The sequence below is a fragment of the Polyodon spathula genome, chromosome 13, assembly GCF_017654505.1.
Source record: "Polyodon spathula isolate WHYD16114869_AA chromosome 13, ASM1765450v1, whole genome shotgun sequence".
Classification (NCBI taxonomy): domain Eukaryota; kingdom Metazoa; phylum Chordata; class Actinopteri; order Acipenseriformes; family Polyodontidae; genus Polyodon; species Polyodon spathula.
In genome coordinates this window covers 6,538,469-6,561,728 of record NC_054546.1, presented here as the reverse complement: position 1 = coordinate 6,561,728, position 23,260 = coordinate 6,538,469, and the positions used below count along the sequence as shown (strand labels likewise).

The 23,260-nt window shown below is 36.7% G+C and overlaps 1 protein-coding gene across 2 annotated transcripts in view; it reads right to left on the bottom strand.

The window, feature by feature from the left end:
* grid1b (glutamate receptor, ionotropic, delta 1b) overlaps nucleotides 1–23,260 on the bottom strand; it is a 243,479-nt gene that overhangs the window by 117,544 nt on the left and 102,675 nt on the right. For both annotated transcript variants that reach the window (XM_041269542.1, XM_041269541.1), the window contains exon 3: nucleotides 17,414–17,698. In XM_041269542.1, the coding sequence (XP_041125476.1) occupies nucleotides 17,414–17,698 (285 nt within the window). The remainder of the gene's footprint in view (nucleotides 1–17,413; nucleotides 17,699–23,260) is intronic.

Sequence of the window (23,260 nt, the reverse complement as noted above, 5' to 3'; positions counted from 1 at the left end):
AACCACTGGATTGCACTGATTTTTTTTTTCAATCTCCATTGCTGTCAAAGCAGCATAATTAACCTGCATGACTTTCAATATATATTTCAATTATAATATAAACCAACGCCATCCTTCATTCAATTAAATTCATACAGTGCAAGACAGTGTATTATTTTTAGAATGGATACCCTCTCACAGAGCTTTAATTAGCAACAGACAAGTCTCCCACGTGGAATATAAAAGACATATTTGAATGTTGGATGACATGACACCCACCTACGAGACAACGTAGAAGCCAGGATGAATAAACACTTACAGGACACTGCTTAATGCAGACTCAGATTAGTGGAGACTGTTGATAAAGTGAATGTCTGGGAGCAGGAGTTTCAAAATGAGAGTGCCTGGCTATGGGAAAGTATGCAATACATGCTTGATTAGTCACTAGCTGCATAGAAACATCATTCATTTTAAATTGAAGGTCAGCCACTGTGTTGTACAGTACTTGAACTAAACCCAAATTAATATACAGTCTGGTTTAATCAAGGGGATTTCAATGAATCAGCAGGTAAATTATTGGGAAGACAAAAACTACAGAAATAAAGAGGAGGTTAAATTTCCTTAGAGAAATCATACCACTGCATTAAAGAACATTTATTTAGTCAGGGCAGGGTTTTGTGTGGCAGCCTTAGCTGTAGCTTTCAGAAGTCTTTAAAGTAATTTAAGAGAGAATTATAGTAATTGTCCAAGTGTCAAAATTGCAGATCAGCAAGCAGATGAAATATCTAATTAGTGATAATTAAGGATACGATTGATTTTTTTGTACATTTCACAGGCGGAAAAAAAAAAATTCACGGAAAAGGTCACGGAAGGCCACCAAATAATGTTTAGCTACAACCAACATAACGAGAGCTTTTAAATAGTACACCAAAACTAATATAAAGACTATTGCTTTTGACTGCTGGTAAGTTTAAAATGTTACTTTAGGAGTACAAAACTTAGTTAAAGGTCCTTTCACACCAACATTTTTTTTTTTTTTTTTTTTTTTTTTTTTAAATACTGTACAATGCAAAGTAAAAGGTGTTCTGTTTTTAAAGGAAATAAAGGAATGGTCTAACCAAATGTGTTTCTACATTCATTTCCAAGATTTCACAGTCTTTTGTTCAAATTCACGATTTCTGTGACCTCCGTGACAAAAACATGTCCTTACTGATACTACATGGCTTGATACTGCTTAGGCTGTTTGCATTGCTCTTGTGCAAAAGACTACTCTTTTTCCACGGATATAGTTTGTTATACTATCATTCTGACAAATTACAAAAAGCACTTCAAACAAATGGCCCTGTTAGTGAAGCGTTCACTTTGCCTTGCCTTTTGCATGTTCAGTTCAGCTTGTTGGGCAGCCTGTGATAACTGGAACAGAACTGTAGTTAGGGGGCTGTAGACTGTAATTAAAGACAGCTGTGCAAGACAGGGCCAGAGCAGCGAGTGTGGGGTAGCAGAGTCAACTCTTTCTGCATGAGTAAGCAAGCTGTTTCAGGCGACAACAACAATAATAATAATATTAATAATACTGGCTTATAATGTGGCTTTCATGACAGAGCTGGGAAATAATGCTGCTATTCTTAAATTGTTTGTAAAGAAGTACTGAATCAAAAACTATGACTGATAATTCAGTAAAGAAGTTAAGAATCAGTGTCCTTTGAACTGCTGTCCTCATATTGTTTATATGACCTGTATTACAACAGCCAACCAACTTCTCTTCTTTCCCAACAATATGTTCCCCAACATGATCTAAAGCGCTGATGTATCTGATGTTCTTTCAGTAACACATCAAGAAAAACGTTTAAGTTAGGGGTTTTTATTTTATTACAGTGAGGCATTGAGCCAGCTCAAGGACCAATAAAACAAAAATAATACTACAATATTACAAATTCTCTCTATGTTAAAGCGATTGCAGTTTACAAAATAATTCGATAAAGTTTATATCTGAGTCTCAAGTGTGAAGTTTTGAAGAAAAACAACACGTATCATTGCAAACATTAATTTTAAAATCTGAAATCTGATAAGACACAAGGTTACAAGAAAGTTTTTTGCTTGCTGTACTTTCAGGAAGTGTTATTGTTTCACTTCCGGGTCAAAGCATGTCACTGGATTTATAGTCAATACTGGAAGGCAATGAAGACAATGGGGACAATTCCGAGCAATATTTTAAAATTAGAATACATTTTCACTGTTGGTGTTTCCTTCAGAACTGCACATTTGAGACCTGTATAGGGAATGCAATTAATTTGGAATTATGCTGTTGGCTACTTCCACTTTTAAGGAAGTTGATAAAAGGAAGACAGCAACAAGCATGGGTATTCACAAGTACATATTATTACAATTTGGTTTGACTTTAATATTGTTGCTGATATGCAACTAAATAACTGAAGTCAAGGTATTCTACAACTATAGCTGACAACCAATCAGACAATGTCATTTCACATCAGCTATGATCAAACGCACCTTTAAGTTCTTAAGAATTCAAAGGGGGAAAAAATGGGCGTGATCAAAATATAGACTTTGCTTACTGTCTAAATATGTCTTCCTCTCTTACTGTACACTCATGCATTATTTAAGGGCCATCTATTAACTATTAACAGCCGTCTAATAAACATGTTAATATACTCTATTTGTTAATCGATAGTTAACATGTAAGCTAAAACTGCAAACAGAGCCCTATAGATTATCAATTCCCAGTCGGTCATATATTTTAAATCGGTTCAAATTGTTACTTTAGTAATGTTTAGCCGGGCTTGTCTGCATTTGTGGGCTATAGGGCTTTTAAACACATTTCACCAACAGGGAGCAAGCACAGGAAGTGAACATATAGCGTTGTGGCTTTAACTGAGTCAAACTGAAAAAAGAACGTACTAAGGAAAGTGTCTGAAAATATATTCTAATGAGAGGTACAAAAGACTGTTTGTACATGAGGTGATATGCATGCTGTCCAATGCAGCCCTTGGCGACACTAACAGTCGTTTGACTTGTAGTGGAAGGGCCTTTTTTCCTCTATAGAAGCCAGCCACCAGTTGGATGGCATCAACATGGGTCCCTAGTGGGTCGAGGTGCCCATTCAGAGCATGGAGGTGAAATTAAACATCAGAAAACCACACTGTGCCAAATGAGAAGTACCCCGCTTCCCCTGCCAAGGGCTGTCATGTCCTTGAGTCGACATCTGCTAAAACGCACAACAAACCTAAAAGAGAGGGAGAAACAGGCAGCCAAGTGGATGGAATGCTTTTGTGGAATAGAATTTGTGCGAGCCTAGCATGTGTTACGAGGGAGTTGGAGGAAGGATTGGGGAGACGGTGAGAGGGAGCAAGGCAGGATGAGAAAGTGAGAGGGTAGAGAGGGAGAAAGTTAAGGTGAGATGTAAACTTACAGGGAAGAGATAGAAAGAGTTGGGTTATACAGGCAAAGAGGATGGGTGGAGGAGAGGGAAGAGAGAGAAAAAGGGGGAGGAGAGAAGGACTCTAACCCTGGTGCTAATGTGCAGAGGGAGAACGAAGCGAGAGGCAGATAAAGGAAAAGCCAAAGCCAGAGAGAACAATGTCTCACATAAGAAAAGTTCTATAATTAAAATCCACTGGATGCTGCAAAGTTTGCTGAAAGCTTTCAATCATCAAAACGTATCATTACTATACTTATCCCTTAACCCAGGAAGGCAGAGAATGGAACACAAATTTGAGAAAATCTCAAATACTACTGTCAGCAGTTAATTGTGATTTATCCCTGAAGCCCCTTGAGAAATCAGACCTCGAAGGGAAAACGATTGAGAATCTGCTCTGGCTTCATTCATTTTGATCCCATACTGAATGGTCCATGGTTTGGTACTGTATAGTTGGTTAGTCAGGGAGGTAATGCCTATCAATTGTTAAGTGGCTGTTTTGCCACCGTAGACATTCCACTCAACTTTGTTCCACTCGTAGCCATTCACAGACAAGTGCTTCCTGAAAATTGTTTTCCATTTCAAAGCCCTAAATTCCAGTCCTGAGAACATTGCCACAGTCCAGAAGACACCACACTGGTTGTGTTCAGTCTCAGAACTGCTCTCTTCCCTCGCTATTGGGATTGAAATAATAATAATTACCTCATGGTGCTCTGCTGTTCATACACGTAGTGTAACGTAACCATGCTAGCAGATTGTGGCTATCTGCAGTATGCATGTGCAGGGCTGGCAAAAAGCCACTTGGGGTTTATCTGCACAAGCTTGGGCTTATCTAACCGACAAAGACTACTGCACTGAAAAAGCCACAGTGGAACACGATATAATGGAAAAATATAATTATAATTTTTATATATATATATATATATATATATATATATATATATATATATATATATATATATATATATATATAAAATAAATTATAATTATATTTTTAATCCTGGAGTTGGCTCCCAATTTTTACTCTCTAACTGCATATGCATAAACCGCAATATACATAGGCACTTAGGATTGCTGTTAGTTTTATTTCGTAATGCACATCACAAACAATATACAGAACAATTAAAAACAAAGCATTAATATCATACTGCCATTATATACACACGCATTGCACAATAACACAAAGCAAATGAAATATCTACTTACTGAAACGGTTTTTATTTTAGTCAACAAGGTGTTCAGGTGTGGCAGCAATGCACTAGCAAAAGCCAGGAGGCAGTGACGTCAGCTAGCAACAGTGCTGTTGGGAATTGGTTATTTCATTCATTGCAGTGGGTTTGTGCATTTGAGAAAGAAGAGGAAGACTTATGAATTAATTGGAGACTTAAGTTTTTTATACGAAAAATGAGAATATAGGGGGCGCTGTTTAAAGCTATATCACATGGTTTATTAACTTTTACATCAGTGATAATGATGAAAGTGAGCCGAGGTCTTTACTGGTATGTTAATACTTTCTAATTGCAGCCCGAAGACAAATCCAGTATTCTAATTATTGCCTTTATTTGAATCACAATTATTCTAAGCATCTTGGTAGTATTTACCCATTACAACACTGGGGAGAGCAACATAATTCAAGGCTTATTATTTTACAGAGATTATCAGACATTTATGAACACTCCAAAATCTGAAGGGTCTACTGAAACGATACAAACGGCAACCTAATTTCGTATTCGATTATCGTGCAGGTATTTATCAATGATAATCGGTGCACTGGCATTTTATTTTTCAAAATAACGAACAAACTTTTTTTTTTTAAACAGAAAACACAATAAATAAAAACTCTGCTGTGCATAATAGTTAAACAAAAAGGCACAACTTATATTGAAATTAGAACACTTGTGATTATAAAAAAAAATACAAAGGATGAGTTTTTAACAACTGAATATTTGTGCGTCCACATCAGATGTCCCTTTAGCATTGTACTAATAATAAAAAAAAAAAAATACTATATTTTAACAGAAGCCATTTCTATCTGAACTATGGCTGTTCATTACTGTTTTATGCCAAAAGCAAAGAAAAATATTGCAATTAAATCCTGACTAATTTAACTATCATACTAAATTAATCTTATTTTCATATAATATTGCCATACAATCCAAACACAACATGCTTTGAAACAAAAAGGTAAAAAAAAATGTAAAAAAAAAATGCCTTCATTTTTAAATCAAGAAAACGTAAGTACAATAGGCCTACTTCTGATTTGGCTTATCCAACACGAATGTAGAGGCCTAAAGTGTGTATCCTAGCAACGCGCTAATCTACCATATTAGTACTAAAAGAAGCGCACTCACACACTCAAGATTTTAATGCAAATCGGCAACAGAAGACGTTGAACTGGGTTCTAATTTGATGCATCGATTCACTAATATGTAAACAAAGCTCTGGAAATTTAAGGGCAGATGATCAATAATAGATGCATCGATTAATTGTTGCACCCCTAGTCTACTGTAGTCAAACAAATGAAAGACAGCTAATCTACTTCCTCTCTTCGCAGATGTTGAACTATAGACAGACTGATTTGGGATTCAACTAAAATGAAGAGGACTAAAGTGATTATAGAAACACATCATTTACAGGCAAAACAATGCAAAATAAGAGTCCTTGCCAACTTCGTGATCTTTGTACCAAAGGAAATAAAACAAATTTAGAAAGTGGTTATTCACCCAGCTAGACACCCAGCTAAAGAATGAGTAACAGTACTGCAAGTCACTTACAAAGGACTGTATCTTTCCAGATCTCTTCTGTTGTAGTCTGTCTGAACTGAATCTGTCTGATCCTTTGATATTAGCAACACTGTTTTCATGTTTTATTGAATTGTGATACATAAATGGTCCACATACAAATGTTATTTATGTGATATATTTTAAGATACATACAATTTATATACATCTACATTTGTGTATATATATATATATCTATCTTGCTTAATAGCATGGCCTTTTGACAATTTTTCACTCGCCATGCACCGTAGGTTCTTTGAGAAATGACGTCTCAATATCATCTCATAAACCCGCTTATTGTCACGTTTTGTGCAGCCTGTCAAACGCTAAGTAACCACATGATAGAGTTAACTAATTTCCAACGTAATTAACAACCAATAATCATCTCGGCTGATAAACTGACATTTTGTGCAAATGCTGCACGGGCAATCTTAACAGGATACAGTTCAGTTTCAAAACACAGACGTCACCAAATTTGTCTGTTTCAACATAAAAACCATCAAGTGCAATGCGTAATTGATAGATCTCATCAGTCGACAATTCATGCCTTTTTTTTAGATGACAGTGTTTCGTTCCAGTTAATGATAACGTATTTGTCCTATAGTAAACTGCATGCATTTGTTTAAATGTAAAGAACGACTAAATGTACAGTACTAAAACACTGCTCTTTAGTTCATCAGTAGTTCTTTCTTTTCTCGCATTTGTAATGCGCTGTCATTGGGAAATGTGAAACCCGGTTTATATCATGATCGCTTTACATCATGAATTATGCAGGCATAAAGTGGGTTCATCGGTATATATATAGGAAAATGACTGCACCTCACACCCGTTCGTTGCACCCTTAATGGAAGTTTTTAATGCGCTGACCCGTTTACCTGTCATAAAACACTAACACAAGACTGTACTTAGTTTTTCTATGTCCGGGCGCAAACACTTACCCAGACAGGCTCTTTACACAGCAGTCTTGTGCAGACTGACTGCACCTCTTAAATACCGGTCCTGCACCCGGTCCTAATTTACAATGACCCCTGGGTGCAGGGGATAATTAACAATAAAATAATTAAAGAAAAACGTGCATTCGCATATGTTTTTGGCAGGGAGGATTTTAACCCCCTCCCTGCAGTGTTACACTATATATATATATATATATATATATATATATATATATATATATATATATATACACACACACACACACACACACACAAGCACAACCAATCATGACTAAACAATGCCACACCAAAAAAAATGCTGCTTGGAGCAGAATAAAATGACATCACAATGCAGGGGCAGAATTGCTTTGTCTCTTTTGTCATGGTAATGACAGTTGACTGGCTGAGCTATTAAAGGCTATATGTTGGACTTCTGATAAAAAGCAATCATTATGCAATGCTATTCCAATCTGTGAAAATTCATCCTTTTTTTCTAATTAACTGGGCTCTGTGCAATTACAGTGTCTGTGCCCAGTTGTAAACCAATTTACCCAACCTGCCTTGGCTGCTTCCTTTTGTTTGGTAGAAATTCTGTAGCCCTCAAGAGAATTGCCAGTGGGGAGTACATTGCAATTAATTATGGTACGTTTAGTGTTGGTTCGCTTTCAGAGTTTATTGTGGAATAAATCCAAAGCTGTAGTAACTTGCAAACAAGCAAGATATTAAAACCTTTGAATATTTGATTTGGCTAGAAAAAGTTGCTTAGATTGCGTTTAATACAATCAGGTACCATAGCAGCTGTACCATGTGACTGGGCCAGCCCAGTTACCCAAAGTGTGTACTACATATCATAAGAAATATCTTTTTGTTCAACCCATTTCTGAAACATGAGAACCCTATTCACAATGCTGTAATGACTTTTAAGCTATTCATTTATTTTTTCTTTTTTTTCAGTTTTCTGTACGTTAATGTTCCTAGAAGTTCCTGGAGTCTGTATGCACCCTTTGCAAACTGATGCTGAAGCAACCATCAAACTTGATGAAATCCAACTGTCTGAACTTAAATATATTTCATATATGAACCAGAAAAGGTGGTTAGTTTTATTTAAATACTCTAATTGTGCTGACTGCACTTTTCCATTCACCAAACTCACAAGTAGCATAGATTTAAAAGCACCCCCATTTATATAGCGAGTGCTGTATTACTTCAGGCATTAGAAGGTCTGTGCTTTATTAATGTATTTATAAGGGGACTTTAACAGTGCTGATGTCAAAATAATGACTGGGAGCTACAGAATCTTTACTTACAAGTCTCCCAATCAGCAAAATAGTCACACCTTCTATGCCTCTAAGGATGCATAGCAATAGAAAGCCTCATACCAGCCTAATACCTTTACTTTTACAAGATGTCATCGAGTTACTCAGGCAATGCTCTCCTCCATGCTCATTATAAGACTTGGTCATGTCGCTGCGCTAGAGAGGAGGCTTCAATACCCCAGGTTCCCCAAAGTATTACAATCCTATTAAAAATACCTCGCCGAGAACGCACCTCAACGTAACCTGCAAATCGGTTGGTCCCCAGGAGCCATGTTATACTTGAGAATGTATCAGCAGCTCTGACCTGCTGCTCTGTGAGGCATTCCTGACTGCAGTGTTTCTCATTACTGTTGTACTGTTCCCACTCCACACATTGCACCACGTACTGCAGATTAGCCAAGCCTTCTGCAGGACAGATCAGCGCAGTGTACCATTCTATATGTGAAAGCCATTGTCTTTATCTGGGATTGGTCAAATCCAGACTGCAATAAATGTAACATTAAACTAAAGTCACAATACAGTACGCTGCATATCCATTAGTCAAACCATCAAAACAGCAGAACTGCACTTTCAACCTTAACTAGCAGGGAATCTGTAACTGTCAACTGCACAAGAAGGGGGGGGGGGGGGGGGGGGGGGGGGGGGGCCCTCTCACACCTCTCCTTGCCTCCTCAGTGACAGGATGGGGGACTTCTGAGTCATTCAAATTCCCTAATTGATTAGTGTCCAATCTGAAATTTTATTTAAGTTCAGAGAGATTGAAGACTTACTATGGACACCCACACCAGACACAAGGAAGGTTCAATTAATAGCAGCCTTTTTTTGAATACTGAAATATTAAGGAACAGAAATCTCAAAAGTCAGAAAAATTTTAAAAAATGCTATGCATTCAAAGATAATCAACACTATCAAACCTTCAATCAAACTTATCTAAATATAAATGTCTACAAATAGCAAGCTCACTTAAAAGCTCTTCATGTGAATAACATACTGTGGCAGGCTGGTGAGTGGAAAGAGGCCCAGAGACAGACTGCAGTTCAAAAAATCCTATTTTTATTATAAAAAACCCCCACAAAAATAAGGAACACAAGGGCAAAACAAAGATCTTTAGACACAAATAAAGCAAAAACAAAACTTACAAAAAAAATAAGGTTTCAAGGCTGGGCAATGCCTTCACTGGATTCAAAACTTTCAAAAAATACCACAATAGACCACCAACCTGCTTCCTCAACTCCCTCTCTCAAATGAGAAGCAGAGGCCTCCTTTTATGTCAGGTGGCTGGGCGCTGATTGATTGTTAATTAACCTAATCAACTAATCAACCCCTGCCACCTGAACTTAATAAACCCAGGCAGGTAGGGGAAATTAACCCCATCCCTGCCAATTTAAAAAGGGCAGAGCTTTGCTCTGCCACACATATGCTAATCTAACTTTTCAATTACTTATCAAGGTTTATGAAAAGGTATTGTTCTGTAATTCTAGTTAATTACTCAATTTACTTTCATATACCTATATTTCATGTAATTAGGTTTCATGTGGAGAATGTAACATACACTTAAAAGTCCCGAGCAACATTGATTCATTCACCATCTGGCTGTAGAACTAGATTTGTTTGATTATCCAATAAAATCATTTTTCTGTGATGATTTTTCAGTGGGCTACTCTACATGCACCTGGTTTAACCATGCTTAATATTATTAAATCTATTTTTAATTTACAATATAAATCTTCAAATATTTTTCCTAAGCAGTTCCATTTTTTAAGGCTAACACACTGTTATTGGACTACTTTACCTAAGTTAACATTAGTATCCTAAGATTATGGTCTCTGTCAGTGATGAACCAATCTGCTCATTGTTAACTACCTGTGCATGTGATGGTGACGATGATGATAAGGGTTTAATATGAACAAGATGGAAGGGGTTGCTCAGTATCAGCAAGGAAAGCAAGTGTTTGTCCAGCCATACAGATTTGCATTTCAATTTCTCAAAATAAATGTAAACATGTTAACACGCTTGCTGGAGACAACGCAAAATAACCTGCTTAAAATATATAATATATAGGAGACCTTGACAGAGTTGGGATATACTGTAGCCATATGAAATATCCTTGTGTTGGATAGTTTGCAACAGATGGCTTGTATCACACTTTGTGTGACCCTGAGCAAGTTACTTAACCTGCTTGTGCTCTGTCCATCAGAGACGTAAAACCCAAGGTCCTACTGTAAGTGACTCTGCAGCAGCAGTTGCTGGTGCATAATTCAATAGTCTCTGTAAGTCACTTTTGATAAAATGACTAATTAATAATAATAATAATAATAATAATAATAATAATACTTCTATATACCTAGCTTAATAACTACAGTAGTCTCTGCGCATAGGAACTGAAAGGACACTTCGCCTAAGGGAACACCCTGGTGGTGAAACGTACTTTTCCCATTATAAATGCTCTGGCTAAAGCAATAGGAACTTCACTATAGGAACACCTAATTGGCATCGATAACGATTTGTTCACAACTGATACAATACTGTTTTGTAACCTGACGAATCATCATCATCATCAAACTTAAATTAAAATGGTTTATTCAGTCTTTTCAGAAGGGACTGAGGCACACTGATTGGTTAATTAAATCTTTCCAGAACCTTCGTCATATCACACACTCGTTATCTATTCTGATTTCCACGAGTGGACCTCACCTCTACAAAATAGCGTGTAAACAAACGGCAAAATGCTCAGATGTTTCTCTTGCTACCAAAAATTGTAAATTGTTCCAGCGCTTGAAAAAAACCTGAATCAGACACTAATTGCCGAACAATTCATTTTTCCCCCATTCTGGTGACCTGCTTCGCCATTCTTTTCAATAATTTGCACGTCTTGTATATTGCTGCTGCATTTTTTAACGTGGGCAGGGGTGCTGTGTTAATTTATTTTAACAGTTTATTAATGTTAGTCTGTTTATTATTAAACTTTATTAACATACACTTGCCTATTGCTTTTATTTTACTTATTTAGTTTGTTTCATTAATATGTTGATGCACAACCATCATGAAAAGTAATACATATTTATTTATTTACAGATTATTTACAGATTGTGTTTCCGTCTTAGAGAGCACTTCAGCTATAAGAACACTTTGCTTGCTTCCCGAGGGGTGTTCTCATAGCCAGAGACTATATTACAATCCTCAGTATGTGTATTTGCTGTTTTGTAGTACAGTGTTCATAAGTACTGCTGTAGCTTTTAGACAAAATCATTGTTTGAACTTCAAAAATGTATTCTTTTCAGAGGACAGAGAGTAATTTCTTTTCTCTTTTTTTCTAATTCATCGCATCTTCAGAGTTCAGAAAAAGGCTTTGGTTTCCCTTGATATTTGCCCAATTAAACAAATTTCTAGCGCATTTATGTACTGTACAATTCTACAAAACAGAATGTTTACTTTTGATTCCCTTTTATTTGAATGTTACACAACACTGGACAGAGCATACTCATTATTCAACGTGCTTTAAAGTGTCTTGCATTCTGAAGGGCTGTATGGCCTACAGTATATGCTGTTTATGTCAGACACCATGGAATTTCTCCATCTGTCAAATATGCATAGTACAGTATATCACTAGATAATTCAAACCATGTTGGTGGTAATGGTTAGACATTAGTAGAGCTAGTGGACTAATCTGGCTGTGTTAGTGCAGTGATAGAATGTGTGCTTAATTAGCCACAGTGCCTAGGTAACAAGCTCAGGTGTGTCTTATTAAACTTGTCAAAATAGAAACATATCAAACTGCTATGTAATGTGAGTTTTATTTCTGTCCCTGTAGTGGTTAAAGCTTAATCCTGTTAATGTTAAACTACAGTGAAACCTTGCTATTTAAGCCTAGTCAAGGGACGTAAAAATATGTCTTTAGACGGTGCACATTTAGCAATTAGAGAGTGTATCAATTCAGCTCAGTGTCTGTGTCTTTCTGCACTGCCTGTTATTGCAGACTAGCTGCTGTACTGTACATGAAAACCACTGCAGTAAAACTATGAATTGGATAAAGAAATGCAGGGGATGCAGCAGTTCCTCTGCCAAAAACTTTGCTAACTTTGCTTATCCCAGATTCTGGGTCAATTTCATCTTCATTTTTTAAATGTGGAATCTGCTGTTTTTCTGAGTGAAATGTAATCCAGTTACAACAATGATGTGCCTATGAAATGTCAGTTATCTAATGTATTCTTCTTATTATTTGATATTTGTTTTGTATATTATTTTCTGTTTCAGTCATAACATCCTTAGGTTTAAAGAACCACTGTGGCCTCAAACATATCCTTTCTCTAAGCACAGCATAACACGTCCCCCATGCAACACTCTGCTCCTAGTGGATTGAAGACATACATCTGTAAAAAGAAATACTGTGTGGAGCATATGTGATATTTCTTACATCGATTGGGAGCAGAGTATTACATAAAAAAAAAATTACCACATTACCTATCTGCTACACATCCCGCTAAAAAGAAAATTTTGTAAACTTACATATATTGTAAAAACCAGCTTGTCAGCCCCATCGATTGCTGCTACAGTAGATCATCTTCTAGTAAAGCTAATATTCGATTTTAGTAAGTGTCTTTGGTAGCTGTAATATTGGTATTACACCATATGAAGACTTTTTTTTTCCATCCAGCAAATAATAGCGACACCTAATACAGTGTTACTTCAGCTATAACACTGGCAAAAAGCTGACTGTCAGTTTTGTTGTTTCTTCCTGACGACATGTTTCATTACAAATCATATAGCATACAGATTATGCAAATTTAAAGACAATATTTACATTCCAATAGAATGCTGACGTGTTCTGATGGAGAATAACATTTTCAAGGCATGAAATACATGCACTGTGATTAGAACTTTAAATAAAAGAAATAAAACAAATCAGAGCAAGCCAAAAATCTACTTTTTTCTGCACTTATTTCCAAAGCTTCTCTTGTGTTCTGAATACAGTTATTAAACATTTTCCATTAAATTTTATTATATTATTATACAGCAGAAACATTGAACCTCATTCAACGACACATACACACACACACACACACACACACACACACACACACACACACACACACACACACACACACACACACACACACACACACACACGCGCTCTGTTATATATTTATATACATAGTTAACAAACACATGCAAAAACACACACACACACACACACACACACACACACACACACACCTCTGTTTATTTATTATAATATATGTGTCAATTGTTTGTGTATATTTATGTGTGCACACACACACACACATCCCAAACATACACAATGTATTTAAGCAATAACAGGACATTCAATAAACCATTGTTTCATAGTCGCACATGGTATACCAACGACTGGTTGCGATGTTTGACCATGATCTGAAACTCCATGGGTCTGACAGTGAAAACTGACTGTGGTTCCATCTGACAAGCAGTGGCCAAATCAAGGTTCTCTGAGTTCATAGTGTTTGTTTGTAAAAAACAAAACAAATTTCTAGGACAAACAAGTGGTGTTTAAGTTAAGCATACAGCACAGGGGACCAGCTCTGGTCCCTGTGCACTCCACCTGCAGTTCACAATTACAAAGACAGATATTATAAAAACAGTAAGACCAAAAAATACAAATAAAAAAATACATAAAAATGATTAAATAGAACAGTTAAAATAACCATGTCAAAATAAAATCAGAAGACTAAATAATAAAGTCTTAAGCCTTGATTTAAAAATAGCCACTGTGGGCGAACTTCTTATGTGTCTTCTTCCAAGGACGCAGAGCCCGAACACAGAAAGCAACCTCTCCTTTCTTCCTAAGCCTTACCTTCGGAGTGCATAGCTGGCCACTATCAGCTGACCTCAAAGCACGCAGAGGCCAATAGGGAGACAATAACTCTGACATTTAACAATATTTCTTAGATGATAAAAATATACTTTTGTAATCCTTTTAATATGCAACTCAAAACAAAGCAGAGTCAAAGACAAAACCCAGATTTCTCACCTCCAATGTTAAATTCGGAGTTAAGTCACCCAAGTTTATTTATGACAAGTCAAGTAAGACTGATGTGATAATGTCATCAGGTTTCACAGAGATATATAACTGTATCATCAACATAAGCAGTGAAAATGTACAGCATGTTTACGAAAAATCTGGCCTAAAGGCAGCAGTTATAAATAGGTCCCAACCTGAAGTTACTCCTGTTTTAAAAGCTCTGTGCTTCCTGAGTTTTATTCATGCTGCTCTGCATTGAGGGCTGGCATTTACTCAGAGCACATCAGCCAATTCCACTTAAATTCTGCCATAATGGAGAAAAATAAAAAATCCTATAGTCTGACAAAGCTGCTTTATCATCATCATTCGGCTGCCATTTGCACCACAGGCGAATTGGTGCCTGCACATGAGCAAACAGTTCTCCATCTGCTTTCAATAAAGGCACAGCAAATACGTTAATTTAAATACATGTCCCTTTCCCCTGTTCCGTGTTCTTTTCTCTTTATTGTAAACAGCAGATATTCGTATGGATGGTTTGTGGTTTTTGTAGGTGCATTTACATTAAATGCCCTAGATAGAAGCTAAGCCTGAACTGGTGTGAAACAACATTTACCAGGACTCACAACTACGAGTAATGCTATTAGGGTTACCTACTAACTACTATTACTAAATGTTCTGTAAATGCAGGAACATGTAAAATCCCAATGCTGAAATGCTAAACAAATGTACCTGCAGTAATAAGATATTTGCATAGAGGTCAACATTCTTTAACTACACAGCAAAGATCTAAAGGGGTTATTATAGCTGATGCAATAATACCATAAATCCCACCTATTCGCTACGTAATTCTGAAATGCGCATTGTTCCAAGAAGTACCTGTTAAAGCAAACATGGATTTTCACACACTCTAACAAGCAGGTGTGTTGCAATGCCATGGTTGTGGAGCGCAATCTTTTAAGCAGATCACTTATGCACACCTGTAATTATTTTATTAGAAAATGTCTGCTATCCCTTTAAAAAGCGCACACACACACACACACACACACACACACACACACACACACACACACACACACACACACACACACACACACAAAAAAAAAAAAACATCCAGTTGACATCATCCAATGTATAGGTGGCATGTGATTGACAACTATCCTGAAGTTTCTGTGTAAAAGTGGTTTTAATAAATAACACAGGGTGCTCAGTGGCTCCCCCAGTAAAGGCACTGTATGGAGTGCAGGCACAGGCTGTCCAGGCTGGACCTAGCCTCCAGGGTTCAATAGTTTGGTAGCATCCATTACTGAATTTCAACTAGAATGATCACATTAGTATTCAACCTCAGTCTGCACCCACTTTAGGAATACAGCGTGAGAGAAATAATAAAAAAAAAACACAATTAAAACTAATTATATACAAAAATAATAATAACTTTTTGGTAAAAGTTAAAAAAAAAAGTCAACAAAAGTTTTAACAAACTGTCAGTCTAGATTAATCAACTGGAATACTTTGGAATACTCTGGAGTCTTTAACTGCTCCCTAATCAAAGGGCTCAAGTTGTAGTTTCAGTGTGTGTATAGATTACAGGCAGTTATATGGAGATACAAAAATCTTAAGTGTTTTCAAATGACAGGGAAAAAAAGCCTATTTCCATTTTAAACACAGTGCCTAAGAAAGGTTCTCAAACATAATTGCCTTTGAAGTCATTTCATATCAATAATAAAACAGAACTGCCTAATTTTAACTTCAATTAAAATACAATTTCTGTTAATATAAACCAAACAAAAAGAACAATTAATCCATAGTAGTGCAATTAAAAGCCATTAAGATCAAAATGTCAGAAACTCATCGGATCACACGATTCTTTCCTTCTGCCCTCTCTCTCTATTCCTCTCTCTTTCACCCCCAGCAATCTGGCACAAGCCAGTTTTTCTTAACTTGTTAACAGTAATTACCTTGCAAGGGGAATTTAACTCCTCGCTGCGAGCAGAAACAGAAACAGAAATTATTAATCTGGCCAGAGCTATGCTGGACTTCTCATCATATAAAGATTCACTGCAAATTAATATTAAGCTGTTCCTAAGGATGCAGCTCATGAACAAGGAGCGGTACTTGCAGAATGGCAAGCCTGGATGGCAGGTCCAGCATGGTCTTTTCCCCGCTGCTAGCAGACTGTAATGTAGATCCCCCTCTGTGACCCTTCACAAAGTAATGTGTCCGAGTCATAACCCTTTCAGTGACAGCCGTGTGTTAGTATTTAATGAAAAAGATAGGGAGACATGACATAGATTAATGTCACCATCATTAAAGTGAGAATTACAATTTATTCTGCCCAGGGAAAAAGTGTCACATTTTAAAGGACAAAAGTTGGATTCTGTTATTTCTGTCAATTTAATCTCAGTGAACTAGAAGGAAGAGATATATAATAATCTTCCAGGGTTTAATCACATTTGGGGTTTATTATGGGCATGCACAAACCTGAAAAACTGGCAAAACATACCTTTTATAACTATATCCCTCTGAGCATAATACAAGTTAAACTGGTTAGAGTCCTTTATATTAATAAATACATCAATACTGAACAACATAGCTAAACCTATTCATTTAACAGGAGTCCTGAACAAGTATTACTAACATTTATTTTTTCTTTGGAAACCCACTGACTACATTTCCCACAAAATGCCCCCATTAATCCAGGTATCACAAGTCCACCTCATTCAGCAGGGTTGACACAGCTATGGCAGTCTCAAAGCTGAAAGCAATGACCAAACACAACCCAAGCAGCATTTAAAAAAAAAAAAAAAAATATACGACTGCTCCTCCTCCCAGTGAAAAAAAATAAAATAAATAACAGCACTAATACTCTCAGAATTTTGCATCGGTATTGCCAGAATCTGGAATTGCAGACTTGCCTCTTGGGAGTTGCCCTAACCAGCAGAAGGTTATAATGCCACAAGGCTAACTCCAGTACTCACCATACTCGCTGTCATAGAATACAATAAATTTCTGCCAGCGGAGCTCGGTGACCAGTTTCAGCATGACGTCGTTGAGCCGCACTGGGGGCCGGGCCGCTAGCGTGTACCTCTCCCCGTCAGGGCTGGGGTTGAGTTGGCAGGCAGTGCGAGGGGTCCCCAAGTTGTTCCTCTGGACGTACAGGTGTGGGATGTGCATGGCATCCGTCAGAGACTGGAGCGCGCTCGCCGATGCACAGCCTGTGGACGTCACCAGTGCCAGGATGCCCTGGGTCATCAGGTCACAGGCTGCAGAGACACAACAAGGGGAAGAGTTTTGTGGGTGAGGATAAAGTGCAAAGAATGGTAAATAGCTGTTTAGATCAGTGGTGCACAATTCCAATCCTCGAGCCCAGATGATCTTTGTTCCACCTGTACCCTAAATTACTTAATTCAACTGATTGAATCTATATCTTAATCAGTTTATTTTTTAATGAGAGCTATAAAACCCGGAGGATGCTAGACTGGATTTATGCAAAAATGTAAAAAAATGTTTGTATTGTAGTTTGTTTGTTTAAAAAATAATAAAATAAATATATGTAATGAATACTTTCCAAACCAGCCTATTACATCAAGTACTTGTAAGTATAAGGGGCCCATAAAAAAGAACAGCTGCCCACCTGAACACTTTCCTCTCTACGGTTTAACTAAGTAAAATGGTTATAACCTGTTCCTTTTGTATTATTGCTATGTGCCTGTGCTGAGTCAAGTGTGAACAAAGTTAAAAACATGTCATATTGATCAGAAAGGTATGGAAGCCCTGAAAGCACAGTGAATAAAAATAAATACATTAAGGGGATTATCTTGTACGTACGAGATGGCTGCTTGTAATTAATACATATGAGATAATCTCCTTCACTTTCTTTTTCACCTTGCGGTTCAAGGATTACATAGAAAAGTTTTTTTTTTTTTTGTAGCTGTCAATGTTTGATGTGACCACTTCCGGCTTGCAATTATTATTTCTTTGTTTCTTGCTTTGAAGACATTTTGAAGGAATTCCAGTGAAAACGTTTGCTATCGAATTTATTATGTTTATTTTAGTATTTTAGTAGCACTAATGAGTATTTAACAGGTATGGTTGATTTATTTATTTATTTATTTTTTAAAACATTTTGCAAGAGGGAATAAGTGTAGTTGGAAAATTGGCTGAGTTACAGTAAGTTTACTTCCAAGTTAAACTCCAAGTCATTTCTACAAAACCCTTGTTTGTCAAAGCATGTTACTGGTTTATTTTTCATATTTTTACATTCCTTAGTGTTTATTGGACTAGAAAGGAAACTACTGGGGAAAAAAAAAGAAAATTAATATTGATTTATCAAGAAATATATCACCCCAAAAAGTTTCCAGCAAAACAATACAGCAGAAAAGCAATGCTACATATTGATAATAAAACAAAATAATAAAACAAAATCAAGACACAATGAAATCTAATCAGACACCACAGTTCTATTAAATATTTAAACAAAACTTTGTGCTAGGGACATCACTGGCAAGCGTACACATTTCTTACCTAAAAGCCAAATTCCATGCAGCTAATGTTTTGGTTTTTTTTTCAAAGAGATTGAAGACAGGCAAAATGATTGAATAGAAACCCCTGTTGCTTATAAGACCCCTATAATGCTTATAAGACAGTTAAACAAAAGAGAAACAAAATCTATACCAGGCTTACTGAGAGACTATTGCAAAATGTGCAAATGAATTGCTTAATGGTGGACTTCAATGAAGAGCACAGTTTACAATGGGATAAAAAGTGATTGTGTTGGAAAAATACATTCAGTGAACAAGAAAGCATCTATAATGTAACATTTGCATTTTTCAGATTCCCTGGTGATCTAGTATAATAAGAGGAACCAGCCACAGGGCCTCTGTTACTGAACCAGCCTACTGGAAATGTATTTTCCTTCCTGCAGTATATAAGTTAATACATTGTGTGTAGGGTGTCTCTTGTTGCATAAGAGATGTAATCTTAGGCAGTTTTAATGAGATAACTGTGAAGCAAACCTGAACGATTCTGAGTGCTCTGTGCAAAATTACATCTCAAACAATATGAGACACCCTTACAGAAAGTGTGGACCCAGGAACTGATATTATAATAAAAAGTGTTGTAATAATTATTATATATATATATATATATATATATGCTCTTTGTGCAGGGTGACATTTGTACATTGGTTAAGAAGTACTGTAATTATGACAAATCTGTAACAGTGAGGATTCATTTACTGTACGTGATTTATATTAAAAAAAGCAGACCATTTCCAGTCATTGCCATGGACTGGATATCAGTTATCTGTTATTAGAATTCCAGGGAGATGGCGAAGATGAGAGTTCTACAAAGTTGCCATTAACACCTCTTGCAGCACTATTCTGGTATTTCTACCCAGGACAAAGAAATATGAATAATACAAATACAAGTGCACTGAAAAGGTTATTACTGGGGCAAGATACTAATACTGTAATTCTTCAAGCTTGTGTCCCACTGGCTCATCTCACCCCATGGTTTAGATGCATGTGAAAGATCACTGACATCACATTGCTTTTGTAAATAAAATATACAGGAAAGATGAGACATGGCAGAAATGTAAACTTGACTTCCCTTTAATATCATTTCCAAACTTACTACATTTTCCCACTACGTTTTGTGCATCCAACAAAAAATGTTGCCATTCCGCTGCACAGTAAAAGTGGCTCTCTGTTAGTTAATGTGCAAGAATTTTCAGTTAATACTATACATTCAAAATAAAATAGCAACAAACAAGGAATGTATTCTGTTATATACCGCACAAGCTTTTGCTAACTGCTTGAGCAGGCTGCTTGTTGCCTCTCATTTCCTCCAGATTCAAGCCCCATTTCTCATCACTTCTTTCTATGGACCAGGAACCCTGATGCTTCCACCCCACTGTTAATCAAAATAAATATGCATTGCAAGCCACTTAGGGGAATAATAATAAAATGAATAGAGTGTGTCAATCATAGCAATAAACATATAATATAGCTTTATAAGTAAAGCTGCTTTCTCCAGGCTCCACTCAGGCACTCAGAGGCAGCCGTTATAGTTTATATGATCATCCATAACTTCACAACTCTTTACACTTATTCAGCATCTGTACGCTGTAGAACTTGATGTGACCCCAGGCATATTTGTGTCTGGTAAAAAAAAAATCTGGTACTCTCAGTTCTTATTAAGTCTAACACTATAATACAGTAATATCCAGGGAGTACTAACAATAGTTCCACGTTCTACAAATCTGTCTGGGTATGTCTGCTAAACTAAATTTTAGACAGCGTTATGAAACAAAGAACTTTACCAAATTCAATCCAAAGATTTGCTACAGTGATGTCTAATAAGGTCACTGGAGCGGACTGCACTTAAAAAGTATGTTCTGATATAGAGACCAATTCCAATTCCAGAACCAGTTCATAAAGCCACAGGAAGCTGTCAGTGTAATTCCATCACTGTTCATCCCCAAAACAAATTTCAGGCTGTGAAAAATATCTCCCTGAAAAATATCTCCCTTATTTTAAGTCTGAGCCAATCTTACTACAAGCTTCAGTTGTCAATCCTATTTGCAGTGCTTAAGCACATCATATTTCTCATGCGCAGACTTCTAAAGGCAACGTATTCAGTATTTCAAAGACTACTGACTTGTCTTTTTCCCACTTTAAAAGTAAATATAATAAAATCAGATTGTCAGCGTTATTTGTTTCCTAAAACTGTCTACTGGAGCGTGTCTACTGGAGCGTATCAAGTGGAGCGCTTTGATACCAAAGCTACAACAGCCTGCACATACAAGCAGGAGACAGATCCCAGATAAACTGAAGAACTACTGAAGCACTAGAAACTAACACAAAGTTCATATATAATCACACAGCCAGCCGCCCACTCAGTCCCAACGTCTGCAATGCATATTCTTACTAACACTACCCAGAAAAGAGGGACCGTCTCAGTCATACACGCTATACATCACTCTCCGAAAATTACCAGTAACCAACAAATCCTGCCTTTAATTGCTATCATTTGCACCCTACAGGGCAGGTGTTTGCTTTCAAGAACTTCTATTTTATTGACAAGACAGGATAGACCTAAATATTGCCGCCCTAAAACTATCACCGATCTTTTCCCACAATTTTTGCAGGATCTGTCAGAGGCCAAAGGAAGACACAGTCTTGTTTGCTTCCAGTGAAATAGTTCAAGCCCAGTATAAGCCAAGTAACAGGTTACATATAACTTGGTTTCCCAAATAGCTATTATAGCTCTGTGCATTAGTACAAGTAAGCTGCTTTATGGCCTTTTGGACTGAGAATCTCCCGAGTTCCTTTATGAAATGAAGTCTGCTAACATACAACCAACACATTGTCAGGTTACTGTCCAACAGCTGAGCAGAATACATGCTCCTACCACAGAGTTTATGACCATAAAAATACCTATGCAACCCCATTCGGCTAACTTGACCCAGGTCTGCCTAACTATAGAATAAATAAACATATGTAAATTGACCGAAAAATAATTTAGTTAAGATTGCATGAAAAGGTAGGACCATAACAGGTAATAGCTATCTACTCAGAAGTGTATACAGTTAAATAACATGCATAAAAAGCAGGTAGGCAGTCCAATTGCACCTGAATCCTTTATACAACACTACCTGCTTCATAAGCAAAGCACCTCCAAGCCATTGTAAAGGTTATAAAAAACTACTTTTAGCCAATGTAATGAGGCTGTGCTGACTGGCTTTACAGTTCATTTCACAACAGACCCTTGAAGCTTTAAGAAATGCTATTTTGTCACCTTCTGCCCAAGGCAAGCTTTAATTCCTTTATTTCTGTTAGACCTTTTTCCATTTCTCTGTTTCTGTAATTGTTCCAAATTATTATTTTTTGATGTTTTTTTTTCTGGTTGCTAGCAGTGTTACGCTTTTGAATAACACTAAACCAAGTCAGCTTTTGCTGAAACATTTGACAAAATATAATGCGTTTATTCCTCAGGGCACAAACCAATGAATTGTTTTCCTAAAATGTAAAGGTATGACCTTTATTCTAAGGGCCTAGCAGATATACTGTAGAGGGAGGATGTAAAATGCGCTATATAAAGCAGATCACATTGGCTGCATCACATTAGTACAGTATGCTATTTGAATATATTGGAATACATAAGTAGCACAAGCCAATTTATAAGTGCAACTGATTATGTTAGCACACAAAATTCAAAGAGAATAGCTTTGCCCTCGAGTGCCGTCAATCTGTCACCTCTCACAAACACTAAATTAGTCATGCAGTAAATGATTAAAAAATATAGATGGATAGGTGAATCAATCATTGGGTGTTGTGTTCTGCTTATGTAGGTTAGAAGGTAAAGGTTGTCTAATAGATTTTCTTAAAAAGGGCATTTTGCATTTTTAAGATTCTAACCTTATTTACTGCTTCATTAATCTCATGCTTAGTGTTCCACATTTTTGGGATTTATACCTATATTAAAATAGGGATAACATTGTAAAATCTCAGCATACACACTACATGTGGAATATGATGAGGAGCAGCACTGGTTTCTGATTAAGTTTAATGTCCCTGGCATGTATGATGAAGCAGAATCAGTGCAAGTCCAAGCCACATTTCCCCAAGTTAGCTGGTACTTTACAAACATTTAGGCAATCGTTGTGCTGACGGAAATAGTATCTACAGAAGGTATGAACATGACACCAGCACAAAACCAGCCAGGTTTATTTGCCTTGAAATCATAAAAAGAAAAGAAAGTTGACAGAACTGGGTGGTGCAAGCCATCGGGAGACGCGTCAAAAATCACACTGGACATTTCCA